The sequence below is a fragment of the Tetrao urogallus genome (genome assembly GCF_951394365.1).
Source record: "Tetrao urogallus genome assembly, chromosome: 15".
In the NCBI taxonomy this organism is placed as follows: domain Eukaryota; kingdom Metazoa; phylum Chordata; class Aves; order Galliformes; family Phasianidae; genus Tetrao; species Tetrao urogallus.
This window is the reverse complement of record NC_136828.1, coordinates 5,689,046-5,715,789: the sequence shown is the minus strand read 5'-3', so window position 1 is coordinate 5,715,789 and position 26,744 is coordinate 5,689,046. Positions and strand designations below refer to the sequence as shown.

General features: G+C 37.3%; 1 protein-coding gene across 1 annotated transcript in view; it reads left to right on the top strand.

Annotated features, from left to right (window-relative positions):
- GRIN2A (glutamate ionotropic receptor NMDA type subunit 2A) overlaps positions 1-26,744 on the top strand; it is a gene marked incomplete at its 5' end in the record, with an annotated part of 151,724 nt that overhangs the window by 108,504 nt on the left and 16,476 nt on the right. The window contains 6 exons of the mRNA XM_079542716.1: positions 2,538-2,743; positions 4,181-4,349; positions 4,474-4,627; positions 7,349-7,474; positions 9,177-9,406; positions 15,895-16,055. Of these exons, the coding sequence (XP_079398842.1) occupies positions 2,538-2,743; positions 4,181-4,349; positions 4,474-4,627; positions 7,349-7,474; positions 9,177-9,406; positions 15,895-16,055 (1,046 nt within the window). The remainder of the gene's footprint in view (positions 1-2,537; positions 2,744-4,180; positions 4,350-4,473; positions 4,628-7,348; positions 7,475-9,176; positions 9,407-15,894; positions 16,056-26,744) is intronic.

Below are 26,744 nucleotides of genomic sequence, written 5' to 3'. Positions count from 1 at the left end.
AAAGATGAAAACTGTTCACCTGTGAGTCCAGCATCAGTGACAGAGCACATCCAATGTTCATTCTAACTATTTAAATCAGGACAAGCAAATCCAACACAAATACTACCCAAACAAAAGGAGTGACATAGAGGCATTACTAATTACTCTTTCTTATTTGCCATTTTCCCACCAGCAAGGCTCCTCAGGAATATTCTACCATTGTTCATTACATTGAAATCTTCATCTTGTTCTTCTTTTTTGCCACTGTGCTTTCTGACTCTGTGTGTCTCCCTCACTGCACTGTGGGATGACCTGCAATGCCTCTTTGAAGCCCAGGTGAATTCAGTGTGCTGGCAATGCAGCAGCAGAATTCTTCAGAGAGAAGTGGTGATGCTCCTGAGGCCTGAGGGAAGGTCTTAATTACTTTTTGACACTCATGTAATAAGAGACTATGGAGGTAGATCTGTGGAAAAAGCAGATGTTTGGATTTTAGAGACTTAATCAATATAACATTTCTTTAGATATGCAGCTACCTAAAAAATGAGCGTTTCCCCATGTTCAGCTCCTTAAAAACATCACTGATTGCATCCTCCTCAGAACAATAAAATGGCAATTGTTTTAAGTAAAGTATTGAAATATGTCATGATTCCTGTTTTAACAACAAAGCAGGCACTGTATTTTTGATAGGATCAGATAAGTGCGTATCACAGTGGCCTGTTTGTGTTCCTTTTGGTCTGTGTGACAGTGATGCACAGTGGAGGTGCTTCCAGAGCCTTTACCAGGACATGCAGAACAGCATGCACTGCTCTTGCCATGTTCCTGGACACCCAATGGCAATTGAGCCCCAGTCACCTTGCTTTTCTTACTGCTGTTTGGAATAGGCAGGAACATTTTCCACTGTTGTACTCAGTGTATTTGTTTGGTGGAAGGCTCTGGCTGGAGCCTCCTGGCGTACTTATGGTGTAGCCATCAATGATGCTGTCTAAGCTGACATAAAGCAGCACAGACACTGCTGTGAATGAGATTATGTACCAGAACTTGGCAATCAAACAGTTTTTTGCAATATAACTGTCTTGTAGAGTTAAGTACATTTGTTTTCCTGTGCATAGAATTGTTTTTCTCAAAGGCTACATCTACATCTATTGTGTTCTGATTAAATTACATACTAGAACTGTAAGTAATACAATTTCTGTGCCTGGTTCCTGCTGGTTTAGAATTCCTCATTCTCTTGGGATACATTGAATTTCCTAATTTAAGTGTATGAAGATTTGGCATTTCCACCTCTTACTTTAAAGTTCAGCAAAATATCTTGCGTTAGAAACAGGACAGAAAGGAAACTGCAAAGGGCACATATTTGTCTACTTCTCTAAATGGGAAGAGATACAAATTATGTTCTTTGGGCACTTTTGCAATTCATTTTAAAGTATTTAGAAGACCAAAGGGAAGAAAAAATTTCATAGTCTTTTTTTTTTAGCATCTGCGCATCATTAATTCCCACTATTTTCCTTGCAAAACAAATATTTCACCAGTCTCATGATTATTTGTAATTTGTTTAGCTTAAGTAACTGAAGGATTATTAAAATGTATTGGTTTATAAATTATGTGGACTGGTAGCTCATTTATATAATCTGTCATTACTGCTCGGGTAAACTGCAATTAGATTAACAGATACAAAGTAGTTAAAAATGCTAGAGCTTTCAAAACACTTAAATCATTTTTTAATCATATGCCCACTGCTGGTGTTCTGGCAGTGGAAAAAAATACAGGTTCATTAGGGCTGGGTAATTTGTAATAGTAAATAAGATAATTTATAATAATAAATATATAATTTAAAAGTAAAACTGGACATGCTCCCCACTAGTCTTAAAACCACATATTTACTGTAACAGCAAAGGCTGGTTTGATTAGTTGCTAAACTTTTTGAATTATTTGGCAGTAATGAAGGCAGAATGTATTATTTCTACTAAGAAACATGTCATGTCGATTATGCTTCTGTTCTGCTTAGTTTGGCTCAGCTCAGAAACCCCAGGACTAGGCAAAATGCTTTAGCAATGCCTTCTCAAATGTGAAGCCTCCTCTAACACATGAAGTAATTTCTGTAGTGAAGACATAGAACTGTTGTGATTCTTTGGTCATCGGCCCAGTGTGTGTGTGGCAAAGCCATTAGTTTTCTTTTTATTTTTGATGCCTGTTTTCTTACTACTTAACAGATTGATTACAGACATGTTTGCTGTTCTGGTTCAAACACATACGATACCTGCCACATTTCTGTACGCCTGTAGCCAAGTGATAGCTACCATTAGCTGGTATTATCAAGGCTTTGTAAAGCTTTTCTCTCTTGAAATAGCATTATCTTATTTGTCATTACCACAATGCAGTTTCTCACTTCATGCAACTGCTGAAGATTTCTAAAGTGGTTTTGATAACAAAAAAAGCCTAAGACAAGTGTCTTTGCAATGTCATTTCCTGTACCTATATCCCAGTGCACTTACTATGAGAACTCATTTGTGAAAAACAAGAAGCAGATGTGAGCAGCCTTTGTATCTTGGGTTTTTCAGGTGGGGAAATGGGAGAACAACTCACTGAGCCTGAAGTACTCTGTCTGGCCAAGGTACAGTTCCTTTGCAGACAGTGACCCAGATGATAACCACCTGAGTATTGTCACCCTGGAGGAGGCTCCCTTTGTCATCGTTGAAGATGTGGATCCTTTGATGGAAAGCTGCCAAAAAAACACTGTGCCATGTCGTAAATTTGTCAAAATTAAGTAAGTAAATCATTCCATTTTTTTTAAGTGCAAAAGATGCACCCCCATTTTCTTATTTATTTTCCCTTATTTCTTTTGTTGTATATATTTTGTTATAATTTGCTATTTTTTCTCTTGCTTTTCATTCCATATTTCTCTTCCTCTTTCTCCCTTTCACATACAGTGTGCTTCCTTTTTAATAAGCTGGAAGGTTCTAGTTATAAGCTTGTAAGTAATATTGAATTAATTACAAGATAATCAGTTTACAGCAAATTTGAATTGAACTGGAACTAGCCCTTCTCAGTCTCATGAAAGAAGAGAGCGTATCTAAAATTGGACTGATTTAATGAGTCCTCTTTGAATTGTTTCCTGTCATATTGAAATGTGCCCACTTGAATAACTTTAATTAGTTTACAGCTCAGAAATTCCTTTTATTGAAAACAGCATCTTTATGCTTAAGTTTGGTACAGGAGAAACTACTCCGGAATAAAATACTGCTATGACAGAGAAAAGTCCTCTGCTTTCATTGCTCCAATTTTGGAGCAATTCTTAAAAATTGGTGAAACATCTGTCACTGAGTAATTACCAGTGCTTCTTCACCTGATCTGTGCTTCAGTCTTTGTATTTCTGGAATTAATATAATAACAGTTTTTCATTGAATAGGTGCGAGGAGATCTAGTCAATATTTTGAAGATTTCTAGAAATTGCTCAGTGGTTCCTGAGGTCCAGAAAAATATTTTTATTTACATAATTTTATTTACATAATTACAATTACATATGTAATAATAATATTACATAAAAGATCTGAATTTCTTCAGAGCCAGTAAAGTATTGCCTTGACCTCTGAGGAAACTCAGACTGAAAAGTGCTAGAGGCCATAGAGCTTTTCTAAAAAAATAGAAGGAAAAACCTTATCTAAGATTTACATGGCTGATCTCAGTTTGAGACTCTAGTTTACCTGCTGGTAAGGCTTGTCTGACCTTCCTCAGTGGTCTTGGCATCCCAAGGTAGCTGAAAGTCACTTTCTTAAACTGCAGCAAAATGTGCAGCATCCACTTTCAGTACTGAAAACTGCTGCACCTTTATTCAGCTTACAAGATGGGCAGTTCTGTAATTACTAAATTCCATGTGATCTTATGTGTCTTGAGAGTAAAAAAAAGACTTAACCTAAATTGAGGAGACATCCCTAAGTGGGGTCTGTGATGAAGTCCAGCAGGCCAGACACTGCAGCAGGAAGCACGTCAATATCTTCTCCTTAGCTCTTGTCAAGCCACTCCAGTGTGATTAGGATGAGCTGCAACCACTGTATATAGCATTCTATTGTTTATTTATCCAATACTTCAGAAAAACATGGTCACTCAGAAATAGGAAAAAGTGTTTTACAGTGTGCTGAATCTTGCTTTTGTGGTGGTTCTTTTTCTCCCAGAAGAAAATTTTATGTGTCTCTCTTTTTGACAGCAACTCAACTAATGAGGGAACTAATGTAAAGAAGTGCTGCAAAGGATTCTGCATTGATATCTTGAAGAAGTTGTCTAAAACTGTCAAATTCACATACGACCTGTACTTGGTGACTAATGGGAAGCATGGCAAAAAAGTCAATAATGTGTGGAATGGAATGATTGGTGAAGTAAGTTCTGTTAGGTAAAAGAGCTCTTAAGTGAGAACTTAGCAACGTTCGTTTTTAATTCATTTGGAGAAACAAGGTATTCTCTACTGAGTAATGTTGGTGGTGTCTTCTCTTTGTGGATCAGGTGGTTTATCATCGTGCAGTTATGGCTGTGGGGTCTCTCACTATTAACGAAGAGCGCTCTGAAGTGGTTGACTTTTCAGTGCCGTTTGTTGAGACTGGGATCAGTGTCATGGTGTCACGGAGCAATGGCACAGTTTCTCCATCTGCTTTTCTAGGTATGATTCTCTAACCCCTCCAGATCATTTAATTGCATTTCTGTAGAGTGGGGTAAGTTTCACTGTTTGTTAAGCTAAATAGTGTATTGACAGGTTTCATCAATTTTTGAATTATGCGTTAAGAAGTTTGCATGGTATTGACAAACTTGATTAATGCGACTATTGGCACATGAATGCTGCTGGATTCAGATGCAATAATGGGAAACCAAATGACAATGATTTCCTTAAGAAAAGCTGCATTACACACTAACATATTCTTGTTTAGCCCATAATAAATTGTTGGTGGGTTTTTTTTAACAGTCATATTTATGAAATTATTTTAAAACCCTTTGTAGAAAAGCGTAAAAGAGAAGACTTTGTTATGACTGGAATAGATCTGACAGCTAAACTGGCAACAGATGTGTCTGACTTCTGAAAGCCATACTGCTACTGTGTTCTGACAGATTTCCTCATATCTGTTATTTCTGATGTGGGTGTTCCCTGCATATAAGAATATTATCAATGTTAAAACATCTTCATTTATTTCTACAGTTAATATATACTACTTCCTGTAGAGATGTTATTCAGATTTTATTCAGGCAAAGTAAGGAAAAACGTAAATCCAGATTTCTATATGTTTAAGAGAGTGAGTTTATAGTTGAGGCCACGTGTCCATTTTGGAAAAACTGGTAGAACAGGAGATCTGTGAATCTGGTTTTTTTTTTTTGTTTTTTTTTTTTGTTTGTTTGTTTGTTTTGTTTTTAATGTATTGTGTGTTTATTTCTTTTCTTTTTTGGTGTGTGAGGGTAAAACTTGAAGTTAGTGGAGTAATCCAACCTTTTTACTGCTCAGTGTTCTCCATAGCCAATCTTCTGAACTGTACACTAACAAGACATATACTACTGTTTTGGTTTTTTTCACTCTATTGAAACATGAAACCAGCTGCTTACTGGGGGATGTTCTTTCTGCCTTTGAGAATCAAATGAAAATGCTGAATGCATAATTTGATCTGTAATGTCACAGGAAGATCAACTTTATTATTCAATTGATTTTGTACTTGTTCAAACTTACTACTTGTTATTATAAATAGCTTTTTATTTTGCTGTTGCTTCTTTTAATCCTCCGTCTCATTACCAATCTGCTTAAATTATTAAAGAGCATTCTGCCTAAACTGTTGTTTATAGCTTGCTGTTTCAAATCAACTTGCTTTGCTCTTTGCCTTAGTTAAATTTTGACAAATTACCATTGGTGTTTCCACAGTGTTGCTTTTGATAAGAGTTTCATTAGGCTTGCTTACTTCTTTGAAGATGATGTCAATATTGAACGATAATTTCATGTGAATTCCAATTAATTCCAATTAATACATGAACTCATAGAATATTTTTTAGTAAGTGTATTTGGGTCTACCTATTTGTTTCTGAAAGGATTGCTCTCTTCCTTTTAAACATTGTTATTTTGCTCGGTATTCTCTTCCAAACAAATTTCTGTAATAATTGAAAGAATTTCATAATCTGTATTTACAATATAATAAATGAAATACATTTCTTAAAATTGGAAAGAGAACAGTATGGTTTAATAATTCCCTGTTTTGTCTTGTTAGTTCACATCCAAAACATTTTCAAATGTTAAATTCATTGAATGAAGAAGTTTGGATGGAAGAACGCCTTGAGCTTCCAAAAAGCCAAAGCATTGGTGCAGATTCTCTTGTCACATTCTGTGCTTCTTGGTTCTGTTCTAGTCTGAAGATTTCTTTCTCACACTTCAGAGCTCATTCACACTTCCAGTATCTACTAAAATTAGCATATATACCCCCAAATAAATTGACCGAATAAAGAGATTACTTTGACTTAGAAAACCTTTACTGCCTGCATCATTATACTATATTGACTAAAACAGGAACTTCTTAAATGACAGAGAATTTTTGATTAAGCAAAGGTGTTATTGATGATATTTAAGAACACTGTGTTATCACATGGCAGTAACAATCCCTTCAGATAGTTGGTGCTTATTCTGTACTTGAAACTGCTTTTAGTTTTTCGTTCTGAACTACTTTAACTTAATCATATTTGTTGGTTTTTTCACTTTTTCTGACGTTCAGTTTTCCATAGAAAGCTTTTGATTTCAGAAATTTGCTCCCAGATGAGAGCGAGACTTGCTAAAGGATGGGTTTGCTATCGGTGGAAACACCATCTTCGTTAGAGGTAGATAAAAGTGAACAGAAGGAAAAAAAAAAAAAAAAGAAACATACAATTTGCTTTGGATGGAAACATTTGGCTCTTTTCCCTACTGCTTTCTGTTGGACAGAAAATGAGAGAGGTGTACTTCTCTGAAACGCCAAATGTCTTATGTGTACGCTTAATTGCTCTTGCTCTGTAGCAATATGGTCATAATGATGGGACCATTCTGTTGATAAAAGCATACACCATAGGATAAACAGAAATGAGTTGTAAACGGGATGAGCAGCGAGTCAAGCCAAGAATTTGCCTCTGTGTCAGTTAAGGCTTTGTTGAAGAAGTGAAATACACAGATTTTGCATTTGAGTTGCAACTTACATTTGTGATTTAGAATACGTGAGCAATAGCAGTTCCTTCTATATTGCTGCTTGTTTATCTGCTAGCATTTTGGTTGAAACAGCTAATTTAAAGAAAGCCAGTGGGCTTGCCTAGCCCTAAGACACTGGAATTCTTGTGATGTGACTGGTTTAATGAACTGTTTCTGTTTCTCTTGTCTCTTTTGCTGCAGAGCCTTTTAGTGCTTCTGTCTGGGTGATGATGTTTGTGATGCTTCTCATTGTGTCTGCCATGGCTGTATTTATATTTGAGTACTTCAGTCCTGTAGGATATAACAGGAATTTAGCACAAGGGAGAGGTAAGCTTTGTATTTTACACAACCCTAGAGCCATCAGAAGAGTATTCATGTATTTACCATCCGTTGCCCTCCATCTTTTAAAATAAACATAACATAAAGCAGTAAAAGCAGTCGTGAAGCTTTTCATTTAAAATGTGATTTTGTGGTGGGGTTACATTCTAATTCATTGCAATAAAGACATGGAACAGTGTTATTAAAAGCAGTTATATTCAGGCAATGTTTGGTTAGTATACTGTAACAGCTGAACTGTCAGCTTAAAAGAACTTGGAATAAACTCTATGGACTCCTGACTTATGAATTCAGAGCCAGTTCAGAGATAATGATCTAAAATGATGTAATTTGTTGCGCAAGCTGGAAAAGTAGCTGTTAGCTTGTATATAGTTTTATATAGTCCCTATAAAAAGGTATAGTTCTCTTGTGGTGAACTCAGCCTTGAAATGAGCCCAGTGGCAAGAGAGCATAATTTCTTACTGTGTTGCATCCTTGGCTATAGAAAGTTAATTTTCAAAATATACTGGCAAAATAAATGAGATACAGAACATGACTTTCTTGATGAAGTTGTATAATATCAGCACTGGCCTGAGAATGAAGATTTCATGTACTGTGGTAGCCTCATCCTCCCCTTTCTTCACTTTCAGTTCAGAATGTGGGCTGTTTTTAATTTCTAAATCATTGTCACCTCACTTTATAGCAAGCAATCTCCCAGCTTGGTGAATGTAATCCTAGAGACTGTGAGTAGCTAATGGCTTCTTGCAGTTTGTCATTGGTTTGCTTCTTGAACAAGGAGTTTGCTGTAATATTCAGATGATGTTATCGTTTCGGTAAGATGGTACATTTGTAACCTATGTCCAAAATAAACACTGTGTTTAGGAAGGGGAAATTAAAGGTTTGTAGAGATACTGGGGATCTGCAGGCCGGGTTGTTCTTTGTCACCTCATGTGCCAGAATTAATTATATAGTGGCCAGAAATTCATAGTGTAGCACTGCACCATTCTAGCAGCTCCTAGAGGCTTGCCACAAATCCAGTTGCCATTCATTTGAAATATGGAGATCTTAAAATCAATGGGAGTCTTTATGTATATTACTCCCTTTCCTCCCTGTTTTCATCAGGCAGAAGCTCAATGGCACTACACTCTTAAGTAACATAAAAAGAACTTTAGACTGTTTTCTTCCTATATACTTTCCTTACCATTGCTGCTCAGAAAATACATCCGTTCAACAGCTCAATTTTAAATGGCCCTATAAGGTAGTTTTACAAACCAAAGGCTGGCTTCATTATGTTCATTTTACTGCAGTCTAACTTAGCAATGCAGCAAAAAGAGGATAATCTAAGAAGTGCTTAATTGTATCGTGAAAATTGCTTTATAATACATTTCTACTGAAATGATGACATGCACTGAGTATACCCACTTTGGGCTTTATTTGTTTAATAATAATTAAATTATTGGAGGTGTCTGCATTGTACTAATCTAAGGCTGGTTATGAGGATAGAAAAGTGTTCAAATATTTTTCTAACATTTATGGACATATGTGTAATTACAATGCAGAATGCCACTGATAAATCCTGTGATTCCATTGGGAGGACTATAAATATGTATTAAAATATTTTAACCGTGTCTTGATTAGTACATTTTGTTATACGGGGTATCTTACCACAACTTAATATAATTGCAACTAAAACTATTACTCTTTGCAATTACAGATCCCCATGGACCATCCTTCACCATTGGAAAGGCAGTATGGTTACTCTGGGGCTTGGTATTCAACAACTCCGTGCCTGTGCAAAACCCCAAAGGGACAACCAGTAAAATTATGGTGTCAGTTTGGGCCTTCTTTGCTGTCATTTTCCTGGCTAGTTATACTGCTAACCTAGCTGCATTTATGATTCAAGAGGAGTTTGTTGACCAAGTGACAGGACTGAGTGATAAAAAGGTAGGTCTTCTGCCTTAAAAGACATTAATGTCTATTCTTCATAATCCATCTACAAATTTGTACTTTGTACTAAAAAAAACTGAGCAAGATAATCAGTTGGAACTGCATTACTTCTTTCTGAGTTAAAAACTCAAAGCATGAAAATATCTGACTGTCTTTGTATTGCCTTTTCCAAAGTAACTGCATTAATTAAAAGTACATTAATTTTGTGATGGAAATCAATTCTTGTTAGATTAAACGTGATGCCTCACCAGCCTATAAAAGCTTGAAATAAAAGCAGATAAATCAGCTTGAATGCATGGAAGACATTTGAAATGATTTAAACATCTCTGTGTAGAATGTTAATAGTTTATTCATTGACAAAATATTCATAAAACCAGTAACTATTCAGTTATTATCTGAAGAAGGTCAGTGCTCTTGGAAAAAAAGTCTTTTTGATTTTCATATAGCATGGATGAAAGTCCAGATTTAGAGTGACACTAGCATAGGCAAAGAGAAACATTAGCAATCCATATAAGTTCGCTGTAGACATTTGAATATATTTCTGGTATAAAATGGAAAGAGTAAAGTTGAGATATTACCTGGAATAAGCCACATGATATTGAATGTGGAAGTGGCTTTTCTGGATTCAAGAATTTCTTGTGAGACTTTGATTCTGCACTGGAGAATTGCAGATAAGTTGTAGATAAATGACAGCTCATTTAAGCTCTCCTAAAGTTTCACACAAATTGACAAATAATAAACATACTTATTTTTCACGTTTTTCTAGCTTTACTGAGTTTTCTTCCGCAGAAAGTATATACAAGGTCTTTGAACTTGAATTTTTCATCAGTTGTCTCATAAACCAGAGCAATTATTTATTTGTTGTTTAATTTGAGTGACTGTTTTGTAGTACAACTGCACAAGGGGTTGAAGTCCATTTACAAAAGTATTGTTGTGAAGGATATACACAAAGCACATAAAGGGCACACCGTTGTCAAGTTTCTGCCCAGTTGTTTTAAAATGAAACTAAATATTGACATTGAAGAAGTAATATTTCAGCAGAGTGTAGCAGAAGGGAGAACTTCACAAGGGATTTATTTCAAAGGACAGAAAATAAAAGAAATTGTTATTAAAAAGAAACAGTTCAGATGACTCACACCTGTTTACTGATTTAATGGTTCTCAATGACTGGCCTTTGAGTGATCTGAATTATCAAAGTGTGACTTGCAAGCATGGCGAGGGAGAAAACGGATAAAAGGAAACAACAGAAAAAAAAACTGCGGAAAAACAAGCAGAACCCTTGAAAGAGTATGAATAGAAGCACCTCTATTTAAAGATAATATATTTAGCAAGCGATAGCTAAAAGATTTTCTCCTCTCGCAGATTAAAAACATAGTCTTAAAACATCCTTTGTCCTGTTTCTGATGAAATAGTGTTTTCCTGGGAAGTTCTATTTGGGCAGGATTTAGCTTCCACCTGGCACCATGCTGGTGTTCAGGTCTACCAACACACTGCTGTCTTCCCTCTGCCCCAACTTGTGCTGAGCGCCCTCTTACCTGTGGGCTGGGAAAGTCTCTGTATTTGTTCTGTAGCCATTGACTAACAATTTATTTTTAGATGTTAAATAATCTTTATTGGTGTCATTTTTTCTGTTCTCTCTACTAAGTGAGATCTTATTTCTACCAAAAAAAAAAAAAAAAAAAAAAAGAAAAAACAAAGAAAAAACACTTGAATCAGAAAATAACATTGACTCATGTGCATTTAAGATTAAATTTTATTTTACAGTTCTTCAAATCCTGCCTGAAACATACAGAGATATATCAGGGGGTGCTTTGCCTTTTCTGATTAAATTAGTTAAACAAGCGAGAAATCCACTAAGGAAAAAATCTATTTAAAATGTTCTTCTCACGCACAGGTTTTGGTTCTCTACAAGCTTGAGCTTTCTCAAATTTTCAAAATTTGAATAATTAGGAGTAATTAATGGGTATATAATATACTTACTTCCATAACTGAAAATATATAATATTTTACTCTTGTCTTTGCCTTGTTTTTGTAATATCATTAGCGGTGGAACAGTTCAGGAAAACTCTGACCCTTGCTGCAAACCGAGCTGTCCCAGGCAAACGCCAGTGTGAAGAGACAGGATTGCATATGAGTAAAATTAATTAGTAACATCTAGAAGTTCACCAAATTCTGGTTAAGTTGGCAAATTTCAATATAGAAAAATAGCCAGAGACCTGAGTAATTGTACTGGCTGAGCATAATTTTAATCCTTAAACCTAAAGATTCCTTTCCTATCTGTGTTAGTTGAATTGGCCTTCATTAACTTGTGAGTGGTTGGGAAATTGGTTTCGTTATTCTTCCACTTTCCTCTTTTTCTTACTTCCATAACTGAAAAGTCATGCTCCTTTGTCAGTGCTGTCAAGCAATAAATCATTCCCAATCAGAGCTTCAGGAGTTTCTCAATACTTCATAACTGACAGATAATAGAGAAGTCAGGAGAATAAGTATCTCTGAGCAGTCACTCCGACAGTCAGCATTAAGTAACTTCCACCCCAGGAATGCATTTACACCGGCATCCAGCCCCTGGTTTTGCTGAACACAACAACATGCTGCTTACCTTTCTTGGCTTTAAGACCTCTTGATTAAACTGTCATCCTTCATAATGTCGCTAATAAACTTCTGAGTGCTGTGTCATCTGCGTGTCACCCAGAAATACATGGCACAGCATGTACTGGAGTTACTGGGGGTGGGTGTTCATAAACTCAAATGATTTAGAAGATGAGAGGAAAATTATGTTTTGACATTTTTGTATATGTAAAAGATTTCTAAAAGCTTTGTGTTCATAAAAAGGTATAGAAAATGAGTCCAAAAGTATCCATTGAAGCTGGCTCTCATAGCACTTGCTACTTTTGAGGCCATTTATACCTTTTCATCTGAAGAGAGATAAAATCATTAAGAGAAAGTAGGAAGCATTGGACAGAATTGTCTTGCAAAGCCTTTATCTGCTGTGGTTCCTCCAAAATGCCCCACATGCATGTGGTCATGGGGATTCTCTTCCACCTTAATAAGGAGCCTTCATGATGCCGTTTACAGATTCCTTAATTTTTAGGATTCACAATGTTCTTGGAATATTACCTTTACTTTTTTTGTGAGGTAAGACAGCACAAGCTCTCTAGTTACTTAGGGACATCCTTGTGTCATAACAGAGCAGGGTGAGATCAATAGGCAGTATGGCTGATGAAATAGTAGGGCGACCATTTTACCCCAGTCCATCTCTCATCTTTGATATTATACCCTTCAGTGCCTTTTGAGACTTGTTGGAGGTAGATATTGAATAGTGATTATAATAATTTGGAGTTACTAAACACAGCAGCTATATTTTTCAAAGACCAGAAAGCAAATTGTTAGAATAAATCAGAATTCAAATGTGGGTTATTTTTTTCCTGTCTCCATCTATGACTTCCACTAAAATCCCTGTTAGCAGAGGGAGAATATTTACTATTTTCTACTATTTTAATGTTTTCTGCTGTTCCTTAAAATAGTCCTGAAAAAAAAGAAAAGCTTACAACTGCTCCAAATAGCAACGTTTTCAGACAGACGTGCATATCATCAAATTAAGTCCATATTAAACATTTGTGAAAGATCACTTTACTGCCTAATGAAATTGTCAGTTTTCCTTAGGCATATAGGAAAAACAAACTAAAAGCACTAGGACTGTTTTTCCTAAGCTTGGGCATCCTTTTGGAGGTTCCCAGAGCAGTAGGATTGGGGTTTGGTTACCATGTGCTACAGATCGAGCAGCAGGCAGAGCACGGAGAATGAATTGTTCTGTCTTCTGAATAATAGTTGTTATCTCTGCTGTTATGATTCAAGCAGGGGGCTTGTGCATTAAATTTAAGGATTTTATTACCAACTTTAAAAAGAAAAAAATTAACATTTCAGAAAATGTCTAGGAAGAAAATTGCTTCCTAACAGACATGATACATTTTAATTCCCACTATGGGGTTTTAGGGAAAATGAGTACATCTGTAGATTCAGTGCTTTTTTCTTTCTTTTATGCCTACCACACCACGCAGATCTCTGCTGAATCATAGAGCCTAGGACACGTCAGTTCTCTAAATACATGTTTAAAATTACTGATTAGAAATTTATGCACCTTAGATAAGAGTACAGCATTAGTAAAAATGTTTTAAACTGTTTTCCCATTTACACGTAATCAGGCAGCAGCGCCACACAATCACTTCCACAGAAATATCTCGTTACCATTCAATGTTTTTGGTTAAGTGCCTTGTGGCAAGAAATTCCAGTCAGTGGAGGATGTTTGGAACTATTCATTTCTGACTTTTCTGTATGCGAATTCCATATACAAATTATTTAATCAGTTGAATTACTTGTTATCCTTATGATGTTAAAATGAACTAGCATTTTTTATTAATCTGTGCTTTCCTGCAGAAATAATGTTATTTGAGTGTTCAGTTTGGGATGGAGAACTGCAACCATTCCTGTGGGAGGGAACTGGTGCCAACAACTTTAACCCACCTGAATGTTCTTGAAAAATGAGACTATTCAAACCAAAACTCCATTTGTAAATCACCAAGGTGTTCCACTATGATCTTCCTGTTCCCAAATCCCTCATGTTATAGCCCAGGATTAGGAACCAAGCTTGCAAAATGCTCGCTACCGTTGAATTTCCATAAATACCAATCGTGTCAACAGCAGCAATTTTTACAGGTCTTGAAATTGATGTCGATTTTTGATTTTTTTTTTTTCTCATCCAGTTTTATTAATTTGAAAATTTGAATCAGATATTAGGAGTTATTGGAAGGCATCTCACTGTTTCAGGGATTAATTAATTATACGAACATTTAAATAAAGATAATAGCAGACTACAGATGTATCAGTAGAATCTCTAGACATAAATTTAAAAGCAGGATTTGCCTCAGTGCCACATAGTGAACACAAAAAAGAGAGAGCAAATATAGTCTAAGAACCATGACTGGTATATAGTGTAATTTTAGTGCATAGGTCAATTAGTATGTGCAAGGTAGTAGCAAAGTAATAATTTAAACAGTATAGCTGTGAAATGGGAAAATGAGAAAAGTAAGACATTCGTTAGCTAGATGAATAGAGAAAAATAAAGTTCATTTCTTTATGCTTTGTCAAAATATGCTTAATTAAAATGAAGCATTTAATTGTAGTTCTTTAACAGGAAAATATTATTGCAGCCATAATTTCACAGTCAGGGTTTGATGGAATGGAAAATACTCCCACTTTTTGTATAACTCTGTATTTTCTTTCCAAATTGGCACTGGATACTGAAAATTCTTAACGCCCTGAGACCAAACTTCAAAAAGAGGAGCATTACATACGTAGCCCAAAGGAAGCAGCAGCTGTATAAATGTTAGCTTCTCTTGCAGCACAGGATTTGTAGATTGCTCTTTAACTTCTACAGCAAAAACAGAGTGCATTTTACCATGGAATTTATGGGTGACTGCTTTTATCAGTGCTTAATTGAATTCCCTTACTAGCCAATAGTTCCTCTAATTTGAATGGCATTTCAAAATTTCTTTCTTAGAGAAACATTTTAACAATTCTAAAGTGTCACGTGGTGCTTAATGGGAGATATTGAAAAATGTATATGTACATAATTTTCAGGTCTAGTAGCAAGTGTTGGAGTGAGATTATCTTACACGTGTGTGTGCCCTGAGCTATTGTTAATCCATTTGAGTAGTCCCTGACTTGCCTGTTTGTGCTGATGCAATAGTGATAACAGAGGGTAAAACTGTAGAATAACATCTATTTACCCTTGAGCAAATGGTATGTAGGAATAAACTGCATCTAGGATTATAGGTGTGAAAGCTCCAGAGACACTTTGCATATCAAGTGATGTAGCTGCTGAAGCCTTGGGGAAGATGCAAGAACTGTTCTTCCCCCTGAATCACAGGGGTAAGAGGGAAGTCAGCCCTCACACTTTCCTTCCCTGCGCACCGCATCACCCCTGGAACAGAGTGTTAGGCTCTGTTTGGGATGTGAAAATGATCCTTTTCCCTTGGCAACCCACTATGTCTCCGCTGAGATGAAGGTGTGAAATGACTATCAACTACAATTGTTATATACCAGAGTGTCTGCCTGGAGTTTGGGTTCTCTAAGGACACATTGGCAGATGGGGAACATCTTCCAGAATCTCTCTGTTCCAGTTTCTGTAGTTCTTCCATATCTCAATGCACGGAAGAAAGTCTTATCAAAGTGGCACATCTGAGCTGTTTTTAATTGGCACGTAGATGTTTCTGTGTAGTTCACCCAGTGTGTGAAGACAGTTTCTGATATAATAGAGCTGAGTGTGAACCCCATGCATTTGCCTAGAATAAATTTGAGACAGCCTATGCAAGATTTTTATTTTCTACCTGAAATTACCCTGATAGTTATTTCTTGCTAAAGTTACATCTCCATGGGTACCTATTTTGAGTGCCTGAAAGATCCTGATTTTCCTTTTTTCTCTGTAGTTTCAAAGGCCACATGATTATTCACCTCCTTTTCGATTTGGAACTGTCCCAAATGGCAGCACAGAAAGGAATATCAGAAACAACTACCCTGATATGCACCTCTACATGACAAAATATAATCAAAAAGGAGTTGAAGACGCCTTGGTCAGCTTGAAAACTGGGTAAGCTTCTTCCATGGGTTTTAAGGAATTTGCAGACTACAAAAGCTGAAAAATATTGATCTGTACTTACTGTGATACTGAACAGCGATCTCAGGCATCATGTGTAATTCATGGCTTTTTTTTTTCTTCCAACCACAGTGTACTGATTTCAGAAAAGAAAATGAGTATCCATGATTTGTATGACTACTTTTAAATTGTGTGTATGCTTTGATGTCCAATAAACTATAGGTTCAAAGTGCAAAAAAAGTATTATTCAAATTTAAATAGAGGAGCTACAGCAACACCTGCATTTGGGATGAGCTCAAAACAGATGACTATTTGTATAGCCCTGGTGTATCTTTTCAGGACTGATCCATAGGAATGTGTTTTCAGAGGGCACATTTCTGACTAAGCTTGTTTGTCTGCTGAGTGTGCAACAACCTGAGATTTCTTTTCATCTTTCCATCCTTTCTGTCATTCTTTGGCCCTATATATTTGCTGTCAGATCTGAAGTCTTGGCTTTGATCTCCACACGATGGAGACCAGATGATATAGTCCATATGTAATCTAATCTTGCTTCCGATAATGATGGCAAACCAGGCCACTCTACTTGGCTGGTCAAGAAGACTGAATTTTCATTTTAATTCTGAAAAGGTTTGAATGCAACTCACTGCTTGTGTCTGGATGAGAGCAGTATGTTAGCTTTGGTAATCTTTTCTAAACATACAGGCTTGATAATAGCCTGCGTATTTCTTTTAATGATACTGGATTAAAGAATTTATCTAGATACATTTATATTGTTTTTTTTTTCAAATGGCAAGACTAAGTTGCCAACAGCAATTAAGTATATCTGCTCCCGTGACTGCTTGGTGTCTCAACTATTATTTACAGTAGCACAGGAAACATTTCTTCCTGTACTGAATTAGCTGTTACTTTTGGTCCTTATTGTGAGAACTGTCTGTTCTTTTAATTTCTACTCTCCTTCCCTCAAGCATGTTGTAGATTGTAATATATTTCTTCTGTGGGGAGAAAAAAAAAAAAAATTGAACTCACTAAACCTTTCTGAGGTTTTCTTCCTTAAAAAGTTATCCTTTCCACAGTCTCCATGTAACCAACTGGACTCCATATATTATCATTTCTATAGGTGTTCTCAAATGGCATTTCTCAAGCACAGTTTGTTCTAAGATAAACACATAACTTACGGTGCACTTGACCTCACCCAAGATACTCCAAACTGGGGACAGAGTCAAGCCCATGCAAATTTTATTTCCTAGGAGACATCTGCATTGTGCACTGCATATACTGAGCTGAATGCTACTGTTCCTGCTGTCAGTTTTTGAATAGGCAGCTCTCCCTAAATTCAACCATTTCTTGAGCTCATTTAGAAGGGATGGTTTATTTATGGGATATATGTTCCTTGTACTTTTCATCTGTCATTTGTGGTACTGAAAACCCTGAAAAGACACTTTTAGCTTTAAAATAAGGCCACCTGACAGACACTGAAGCAAGAAAAGGGGGAGCTGCCTGGCTACAGGGAGTTCAGGACATTCACTAAAACTGGGGCTGGCTGCTCCTCTGCCAGCTGCTGCTCTTCCTCAAATTCTTTAGTGCTTTTGACAGTATAAGCTATCCATATATTTCTATTTAATAGATTTTATTTCAACTGGAGTCTCTTCCCTCTTCTAAGTAACTTCTTAGAGCAGGCACCCCAAGGTGCCTACCTTGCTCCCTCTGTCTGACATTTCTCTAGCAAGTGGTTCCAATAAGCTGCCATGTGTGATGTTTTCACAGAATCACAGAATGGCCAGGGTTGGAATGGACCTCAAGGATCATAAAGCTCCAACCTCCCTGCCACATGCAGGGCCACCAACCTCCACATTTAATACTAGACCAGGCTGCCCAGGGCTCCATCCAATCTGGCACTGAACACCTCTAGGGATAAGTTTTCTGGATCATTGTAAGCAACTCTTAGATAATTGCTGCACTCCTTTGTATTTTTTTCTGATAGAACCTACAGGAGGATTAAACAGCACACTGACAGATGCTGGGAAGTGTCTCTTTGGCTGAGCTTAATATCACAGTTTTGGACATTTCAGCAGGAGAGTGGTGTCAAATGGGCTTACATATTTCCCCACTGCAGTTTCTGCCACACAGAAACTGTAGAAACCCCCAGTGAATGTGCTAACTGTGGGCAGTAAGCTCAGATACAGATCAGACAGCATGACTTTATATTTTTTTTTGCCTTTTGGTGACCAAACCAATCTGCCTGTGTGATCATCCTGTCACTTGCACCTTTGCCCCACTTGGCTTTTCCATTTTGCCAAGAAATTTGGTGAGGATGTGATGGCAGTTCCTATGGTTGGCACCTCAGCTCTGCGGAGCTAAAAGTGTCCTAGGTGAAAACAATGAACCTGTCTAATAGTAGACTGTATTATTTTGCATTCCTTGTTCAAGAAAAGACATGAAGAGACGTGTCAGAATATCACTACTGCCTGCCTCTTCTCTTTGTCCAGGCTTATGTTCTTCAAAAACAGCATTTTCCCCTTTTCTTTCTCAGTATACATAGCTGTTTCCTCCTTTTTGACATTTCCCCAACTTCTGCCTTTCCCCATCATGATTTTTTTTTACCAGATTGCAGATTGTTTCACGCTTTCATGTGAAGTTTGCCTTCATCCCTTCTCTACATTAGATCAAGCTGACTTTTTCCCTACTTCACTTAAGCCTATGAGTGTGAATACTTTGTGCCCCAAGGAGCCATGTCACCACTGCTCTTCTGAGGATGACATCTCTCCTTTCACAAACTGCTTCTTTTTCCCAGCAAATACACCTTTTCTGTTTTCTTCTTCAGTATGCATGAGTTCTGATTACTGCTATTTCATTTGTTTTCATCTTTATCTCTTGTCAGAGCTATCCTTTTATCTGTTTTTCTCTTCTCGTCAGCATCACTGGTAGCATACAAAAAGCAATTTTTCTTCCATATCATGCAGCCTGCTGCTTCTGCACAGCTTATTGAAGATGAACTATTTGGTAATTATAGAGTCATAGACCACAGACCTGGTAAGGACTTGCAAAGATTGTTTGCTTGATGTTGTCTGCTGCAAGTCAAAATAAACAGTGCCGGTGTTCCTCTGGAAGAATTCTGTATCTGTTGTAATCCTTTGCTGTGGGTTGTATCTACTCAGAGTTGTTGAGTTTGCATGTAGTACTTCCCCATGTATGAATGTTCTGCTGCAGTAAAACTCTCAAGGGAAGTGCAATGGCCATACACTCAAAGTGATTTCAGTGTTCTCACCCTTGCCTTGGCACATTGACACTGGTGCACTGACTAGAATTTAACTGCTAATGGCTGAAATGACAAAATTTCATTGGTAGATTATTTTCCTATGGTAGAGATAAAATGGGAAGCTTTCATTATCTGTTTGCCAACACTGATGAATCCATCTAATTTTTTCTTTATTTCCTTAATTCTCCTGGAAATTAGACTGCAGCGTATATCTTGTTTCAAGCGAAGTGATGGCCTCTCTAACTGGTGCTGTGTTCTGAGAGCATATCGATGTGAGGACTTCATTTCAGCTTCACTGAAAAAAGCTGTCAGTATAACTCGTTTCAGGAAAATTGCAGTAATGAATCCCTTGTGTTCCACGGGCAGGCAGTCTCTTGCTATACAGCTGCAGACCCCTTTGCTGTCGTTAATGTTTTCCAGTTTTTATTTGTGGCCGCAGCTGTGACTATATACTCAAGGATTTGATGCTAAAGTTTCCTTAGGTTTCCATCTGCCTTCCTGTTAATGACTGCAATGTTTGCTGATTTATATAATCAAGGTTAGTGCCTTATTCTCTCATTGTCTGTGGCATACTGGCAGTAACACAAAGCTTTTCATAAAGAATGCCATGGTGACAGCAATTCTGCAGGGTTCTTGGCAGGTATGGCCTTACATACAGAGGATTATCAAACTTGAACAGTCCAAAGAAGATATTTCTGACCTACAGATGTGCCCTGAGCTGTTAGCTGCTTTGATAGGAACTGGTGAGCTGTCTGTGCCTTTCCTCAACGTTTTTAATGACATTGTTATTATGATGCTAGAAGAAACACCTGAAAGCAGCTAATCCAACAGTGTGAGTGGCACAAGAAGTTCTTCCCCTAACTCCTACAAACATTCTCATCTGAAACAATTTAAAAAAAATTTTTTTAAGCATGCAGTTTTTCTAAGCAGAGAAAGTGCAAGAGAAAACCCCCGGAAGGCTCTGATGTCCTTTTAGCCCTCAGTCCCTAAGCTTATTGGCCTGAATTGGATTTTTGTTGTGTTTATAATGCTTATAAATCGTGTCCAGTTCACAGCTCTGCACACTGTTCTTCACTAAACAGATACAGGCTGGTCAGAGGCTGTGCTGGCAGCTTCCACAGTGTGTTGCAGGCACAACCAGGAGGCAAACATCTCCATTTCTGTCAGCTGGAACACAGTTCAGATTGTGCCCAGCAGGTCTTTCTCTTAATTGCATCTGCCAATTAAAGTGATGGTGTACCTAAAATAAAAATAATAAAAAAAAAACCCTTGTATTTTGGGCAGCCAGCTGACATCTTCGCTTGGATGCAAGCCCAAGCTTTTTTTCCCATTGTTTTCAATTTGTTTTGCAGAAAAAATTGTTATCAATTTTTCATCAAAGGAAAAACTTTATAGTTTTTATTCTCTCTGTTCCTTTTCACCTGAAAAGAGGAGTAAAGCAATGAGAGAAATTACTGATTTGAGAGAAAAGTTGTATCTGTGAATTTTTGATAAAAAGCACAAGTTCTTCATCATTCTTGTGGGCAGATAATAACTGCTTGCAACCAGAACTCAAAGAAATGCTCAGCAGACATAAATTTTTAAACTTTTAATCTAGTGGCTGAATATTTTCTGACTGGATCTGATTGACAACACCTTACAGTATTCGCAATTGAGACTCTTCACACTTTTCTTTGACTTTTAAAATTACTACAGATATAGCAATTCTTTTAGCTAATTTTGGAAAAATTACTAGAAGTGTTTGAGTTGGAGGAAAAAAAGGAAAGGTCAGTTGTTGAAAAGACAAAATATATAGTAGTCTGGTAGGACCTAATGTGCTGCTCCAGAGGACTCCAGGGGCTGAGGTTGGTTGTAACAGGTTTGGATGGGGAGGAAGCAATAACATTGGAATTTAGATGGTTATTAGGATCTGAGAAAGCACTCACTAAAATGTCTGTGGAAACTCATACCCCAGTGTTTTCATGTTATCTATAAACAGAATCTGAAAACATAATGTCCTCTAAAGCTGGGTCACATCATCAGAATCTTCTTCATGGCTGTAAGATAAATGTTGGTTCCCAACAGCTTATCCAGAACAACTTGCCTCTAGGAAAAGTGGTTTATAGTCATTTATTTCTAGTTCCACTACTCAGTACCTGAATGCTTTTTTGATTTATTTTTTTATTTTAAAAAGATTACCCTCTGTGTCTGTATTATTTTTTTTTCTTAGGTAATGCAATTATCTACCTAATGTCTTTAATATTTAAAAGAACCTGGAAATGAATGAACAGGTGAAAGGAACTATATTCCACCTAACCCCTCTTCTTTTGAGAGGAAGCTATTCTAAGTTTTAATACTCTTTTGATTTGGGGATGAGATCAGGTGCTTGGTGAAATGTGCTGAATTCATCCTTCATTATGCTATTGTAACTAGGACAAAACCTTTAATCTAAAAATATATTCCCCCTACTTGACTTTTCAAATTTTGTGTTTTTATAACCGATGCTTTGCAAGCATTTCATTGCTTGGCTACTGTGACCTGAAATGGGCACAATATTCCACTGCTTTAAGTACTCATACAGGCGTGCATCATTTTCCATTATTTTGTTACTGAGGAAGATGCTACAGGGACAAGGAGGGCAGGTGGGCAGAGGATGGGGAACACGAACTCCTATGAGCATGGGGAGAAAATGCCTGCTCAGGTGACTACAGGCATGTTGTGCTGGCAGGTTCACAGCCTGAGATTCCCTGACAGGTGAGAAAGAGCCCTCACAATCTCAGGTTGTGCAGCGTGGTGTTAATGTCTTCAAGAGGCTGCTCTTCTGGGTTTTGTGCCTGTGTTTTCTGTGTGAAGATTGAAGTGAGGACAGTGAGATCCATTCCCTGCTAATGAGTTCATCATTTAAGTGGATAAAACTTTGCTAACCTGCGTTGTGGTGGGAGGTGGCTGTTAAATTAGCTCCTGTTGAATTGGTAATGTCAAAGTGTCACAGAATCCATCCAGCGTATGTGAATTTAAGATCTGCACAGAGCTGGCGAATGTATGCTGTAGGACAAAGTCTCTGCGGGTGATGAAGTGCCATCAGATAGCCTGAAATGCTTTTTTTGTCAAAACTGGGTAGAGGAAATCATCCGTTCTTCATGCTAAAGGTTAAATATCTGCTTCTCTTGCTCCGATAATGCCAAAATGTCACGTTAGAGCACTTTTATTGAAGCCTCCTCTTCAGAGCAGCATTGCTTTCCCTGATTGCCGTGCCACTACGTGGTGACCTTTGGGCATTAGACTCCTGGACACAGTTTTAGAGATGCACAAATGAGGCTGTGTCTCTCACTCTGCATTCTAGACATGCTTTCTTTTATCCCTTCACTGGATTTAAAAATAAAAGAAATCTGTAAATCTATCATATATTGCAACCACCGTTTTTGCAGTTGCAAAATGCACTTGCTGCCTTCCCAAGAGTGGTATTTATGATCTCTAAAATATATGCTCATGTTTAATCCTGCTATGAGTTGTTTTGGTTTTTTTCCTAAAATCAAATGCTAAGTGCTATTTTGCTACTTATAAGTGAATCTATTTTGCAGATGATGTGATTTATTCTTAAAAGCAGAAAGCTAGAAAGTGGGTTTTTTGGTTTTTTTTTCAGAATGCTTTGAAAATGAGCTCTATATCGAAAATCATTATTAGACAAAGCTTAAATAAGTGTTGTTGGGGATGAGGAGGATGAAAGGGAGAGAGTACAGATGATGTTAAAACTATTGTTTTGAGGATTCACTGACTTGTAAGTCTGATTCTTGTAACAAGAAAATAATTCTAAATATTGTCCTTTGAAAGGACAGGAATGGAGCCTTAGTGAGCAGGTATCACACTCTCTTTGTAACAAACTTTTCAGAATAACCAGAATAAACCAGAAGGTGCACATTTAGGTTTAAAAGACACTTCATCAAAAATGTAAAAAAATCACAAACAGGTGTCTACAGCAAAATGCAGCGCACACTGATTTCTGTGATTCGTATCTTCTATGCATTCTGTTTTTATGTAAGTCAAACCTGTGTTAGTAACTATACACAGATTTTCTGTGGCCATGAAAGGAACATCTTTGGGGTGTTAAAAAACATAAGGAAATGAGAGTTAAAAAAATTGATTCTAAAGTTAATGTCCTGAATATTCCAAACCTGAATCTGACAAATGAAGCCTCCTGTTTTAGCAGGAAATTAATTTGGCTGAAGATATTGTATGTTTGGATTCGCTATTTTTTGCATTATTTGAAAGCTGGAAAGTGACTTCAGTCTTGCTTCAATTCCACTGACTCTCAATGCAAACACAGTATTATTTGTTCCATAGACTTCCGTGAATGACAGTAAAGAACAATAAAGAAAAAAACAGGACTGCATGAAAGCATCCATCTCATTTTCTGAATGCTGCAACACAGGTCGTAGTAGGACACAAAGTAATTGAAAGAGGTTGATTTCTGGTGCGCTTGATTACAGCTCTGCGTCTGCAGAACTACTGAACAGATTGTCATTTTAGATTATTCCATTTTCTTTCCATCAGAAAAACAAAATCCCTGAAGGATCGTGTAGTTGGCTAAGGAAGCAAAATAACATTTTCCAAATGAATGATACTTTTATTCTTGAGGAAGAAGCCGTAACTAATAAAGAGCATTTTCCTAATCCTGCTTTTCAATTTCCATCCCATGAATTTGGTGAAAAGTGTGTGCAAATGGAAAATGACTTACAGTGGAAAGCAGTTTTCAGCTTTACAGAAATTATTCTTCTGTACCTTTTCCTCTAAGTTGAATTTTTCTTGCACAGGCATTTTTTGAATGCGTACAGCAGCACTCTAGAGAAAGGGCTTTTGCAGTAGCTATTCTGATTTTTTAACTCTTACGCTTCTTGGTGACTTGTAAATGTATAGGTACAAGGCTGTTTGCATTTCTTTTTCACAGATCTCACACTTCAAATTATTGCATTCAGTAATGTTTTGGGTTATTTTAGAACTATTCCAATTCATAATTTTCTAACACCTGCTATTCTCTTATGCTGTATGAGCTAAATTTCTCCCCCCCCTCCCAGTCTTCTCTGTATTTGTTGAGTAATGAAGGACGCTTGCCTTTGTAGACTTTCTTACATAAATATTCCAAACTGTTTATTTTCTCTCTTATTCAGGATTATTGCAGTAGTTCAGAGGAACTCTACCAACCTGCCAGTTGCTCTGATGAGTCATAAGACTGTAATCCTGTTCCTCCGCGTTCATTAAAGAAGCCTGGCATGCTTGGCTAGTCCATGGCAGCTATAAATCTTTGTTCTTGCTGCATTCCAGTTTCTATTGTTCTCTCTTCTAATTCTTAGCAGTTTATTTAAACCTACACAATGTGACAAAGCTTTTTGCCCCCTGAAGCGGCCGCACTGAAATTACAAGTTAATTGATTCATCTTTACCTGACTGAGGTTTGTGCAAGGCTCTGAGCCTTTCAGGCTTTCTGTCTTGTCCTGGAGCTTATGGCTCACTGCCACCTCTGCAAACAACTGGGAAAGAATCACATTTTTTGGCTTGTCTAGATTTTGCTGCCTCAGTTTTCATAAACTCTTCTTGAGAAACATTTAAAGAAAATTCTTCCAAACTCAGAGTGTCAGGAAGTCTACCTTCTCATGATGGAAGAGGCTATTTGCCCTTACTTTGAGGGTTTCATTTGTGGCTTACTACTTGCCCACACTCCAGGGGCACATTGTATTCTGAAGCTGTGCTTTGCAAGGAAAAGTACTTCTGTAATCAGCACATGCTGAAGAGATAATTAAGCCTTGAGAGGTTATAAGATTTATGGTGGAAATCGGGAAAATATATTCTGAATACGAGCTTGTATTTGTAGAAAGCAAGACTTTTTCAAGGTGATCAATTTTTTGATTTACAGCTCAGGCATTGGGCAGCAATGCAGAAGCCTTCAGCCCTCAGCCTCTGTCAGAAAAGTACCTCATGTTTTTAAATCTGTTTACATAATGGTATTTTTTGTGATCTTCTAGACATAGCAGAGAGAAAGTTCCCCAAGGTAAAGCTGTCTGTGCATTCAGAGCCTCCCTCCTTCCTCACTGTGCACCCACTGCAACTGATGCCATGCTGCATGGGGAAGCTGGGAGGGGTCTGTCCCGGCACCTCCTCCCCACTTCAGCCAGCCCACTTCTGTTGCCCTGGCACTAGGCTGCTGTGTCTCATTTACAGGCTGAGATTGTGACACATCATCTTCCAGATGCTTAAGAAGCATTTTAAAGAAGGAGCAATCAGATTTTTAACACTAATGGGCTTGTGCTGAGGATTAAGTCTACTCAGTTTTAGAGAAGAATGGAAAAACAAAGGAAATGATGGCCCAGCTATTTCTTCTAGTGGCATGAGCCACCTGTTGTTTCTCCAAATTAACTACCTCACTAAATTTGATTTGATGACTTGGATGGTGACCATGAGTGGATATCCTCGCAGGGGAGAAATAAAGTGCAAAAAGAAGTGAGAGAAACTTTGCTCTTCACTTTTTCATCACTCTGAGAAACCTCATTCTTCTCTGATATAACAGGAGACAGATATGTTTGTTTCTCCAGTGTCAAAGTACTGCTATCTGATCTGTAAAATTTAGGCTACTGCATCGCTCTGTTGATTAAATATTTAAGAACAAACATTGAATTATGTGGTGTATAGAAGTGTTTCTTCTCTGTCAGTAGCCAAAATCTGATATGCCTCCATCTTGCTCTAATCTGGGAATATAAATGAAAAGCTTTATCAATGAAAAACAGCTGAAGATAAGCGACAAGTGTGACTTCAAAACCTGAACAGCCGCAGAATTCACAACTGGTACAGACTGTGTATAGATATAAAATAACTGCAGATGATACCCTTGTATGTGTTTGTGCCACAGTGAATTTATTTTTACAATTCTCTTTCTGTGAAGACAGGTCCCAACTGTTTATAAACAGCATTCTGCCAGCCTCTGTCATTTGCATCCCTTCAGAACATTTCAGCAGTGCACCATAGCAATGTATTGCAGCTCTTTGGAGGTAGAGGACAGTGGGCAGTGCCTGGAGCTGCGGTGCCAGGAGGGCAGATGTGTGGTGAGCCTTCCTCCCACAGCTGTGCAGCCAGCTGTGTGCTGTGTCCTCCCCACTCCCCTGACTCTTAAGGGATGTTTAAAAGAAGTAATAACTTATTTAGTGCAAAATTTAGGCGGGTTTTGAGCAAATACGCTGTTTGTTTTTCTTGTTGCCACTGTATTCTGCTAGATTTTTTTTTGTGTTACACATCTTAAATATTTTGGTTATGGATCTAGGGTAGTAATACAAAACTTACTTATGTTTCTTCTTTTTTTCTGTTAAATATTGCTTATGACTTTCTGTAGGCCTTTGATTGAGTTTTCTGCTGGCAAGTGACTGCCTTTCAAAATGGCTTGCTCTGCATATATGCACGCTTTTA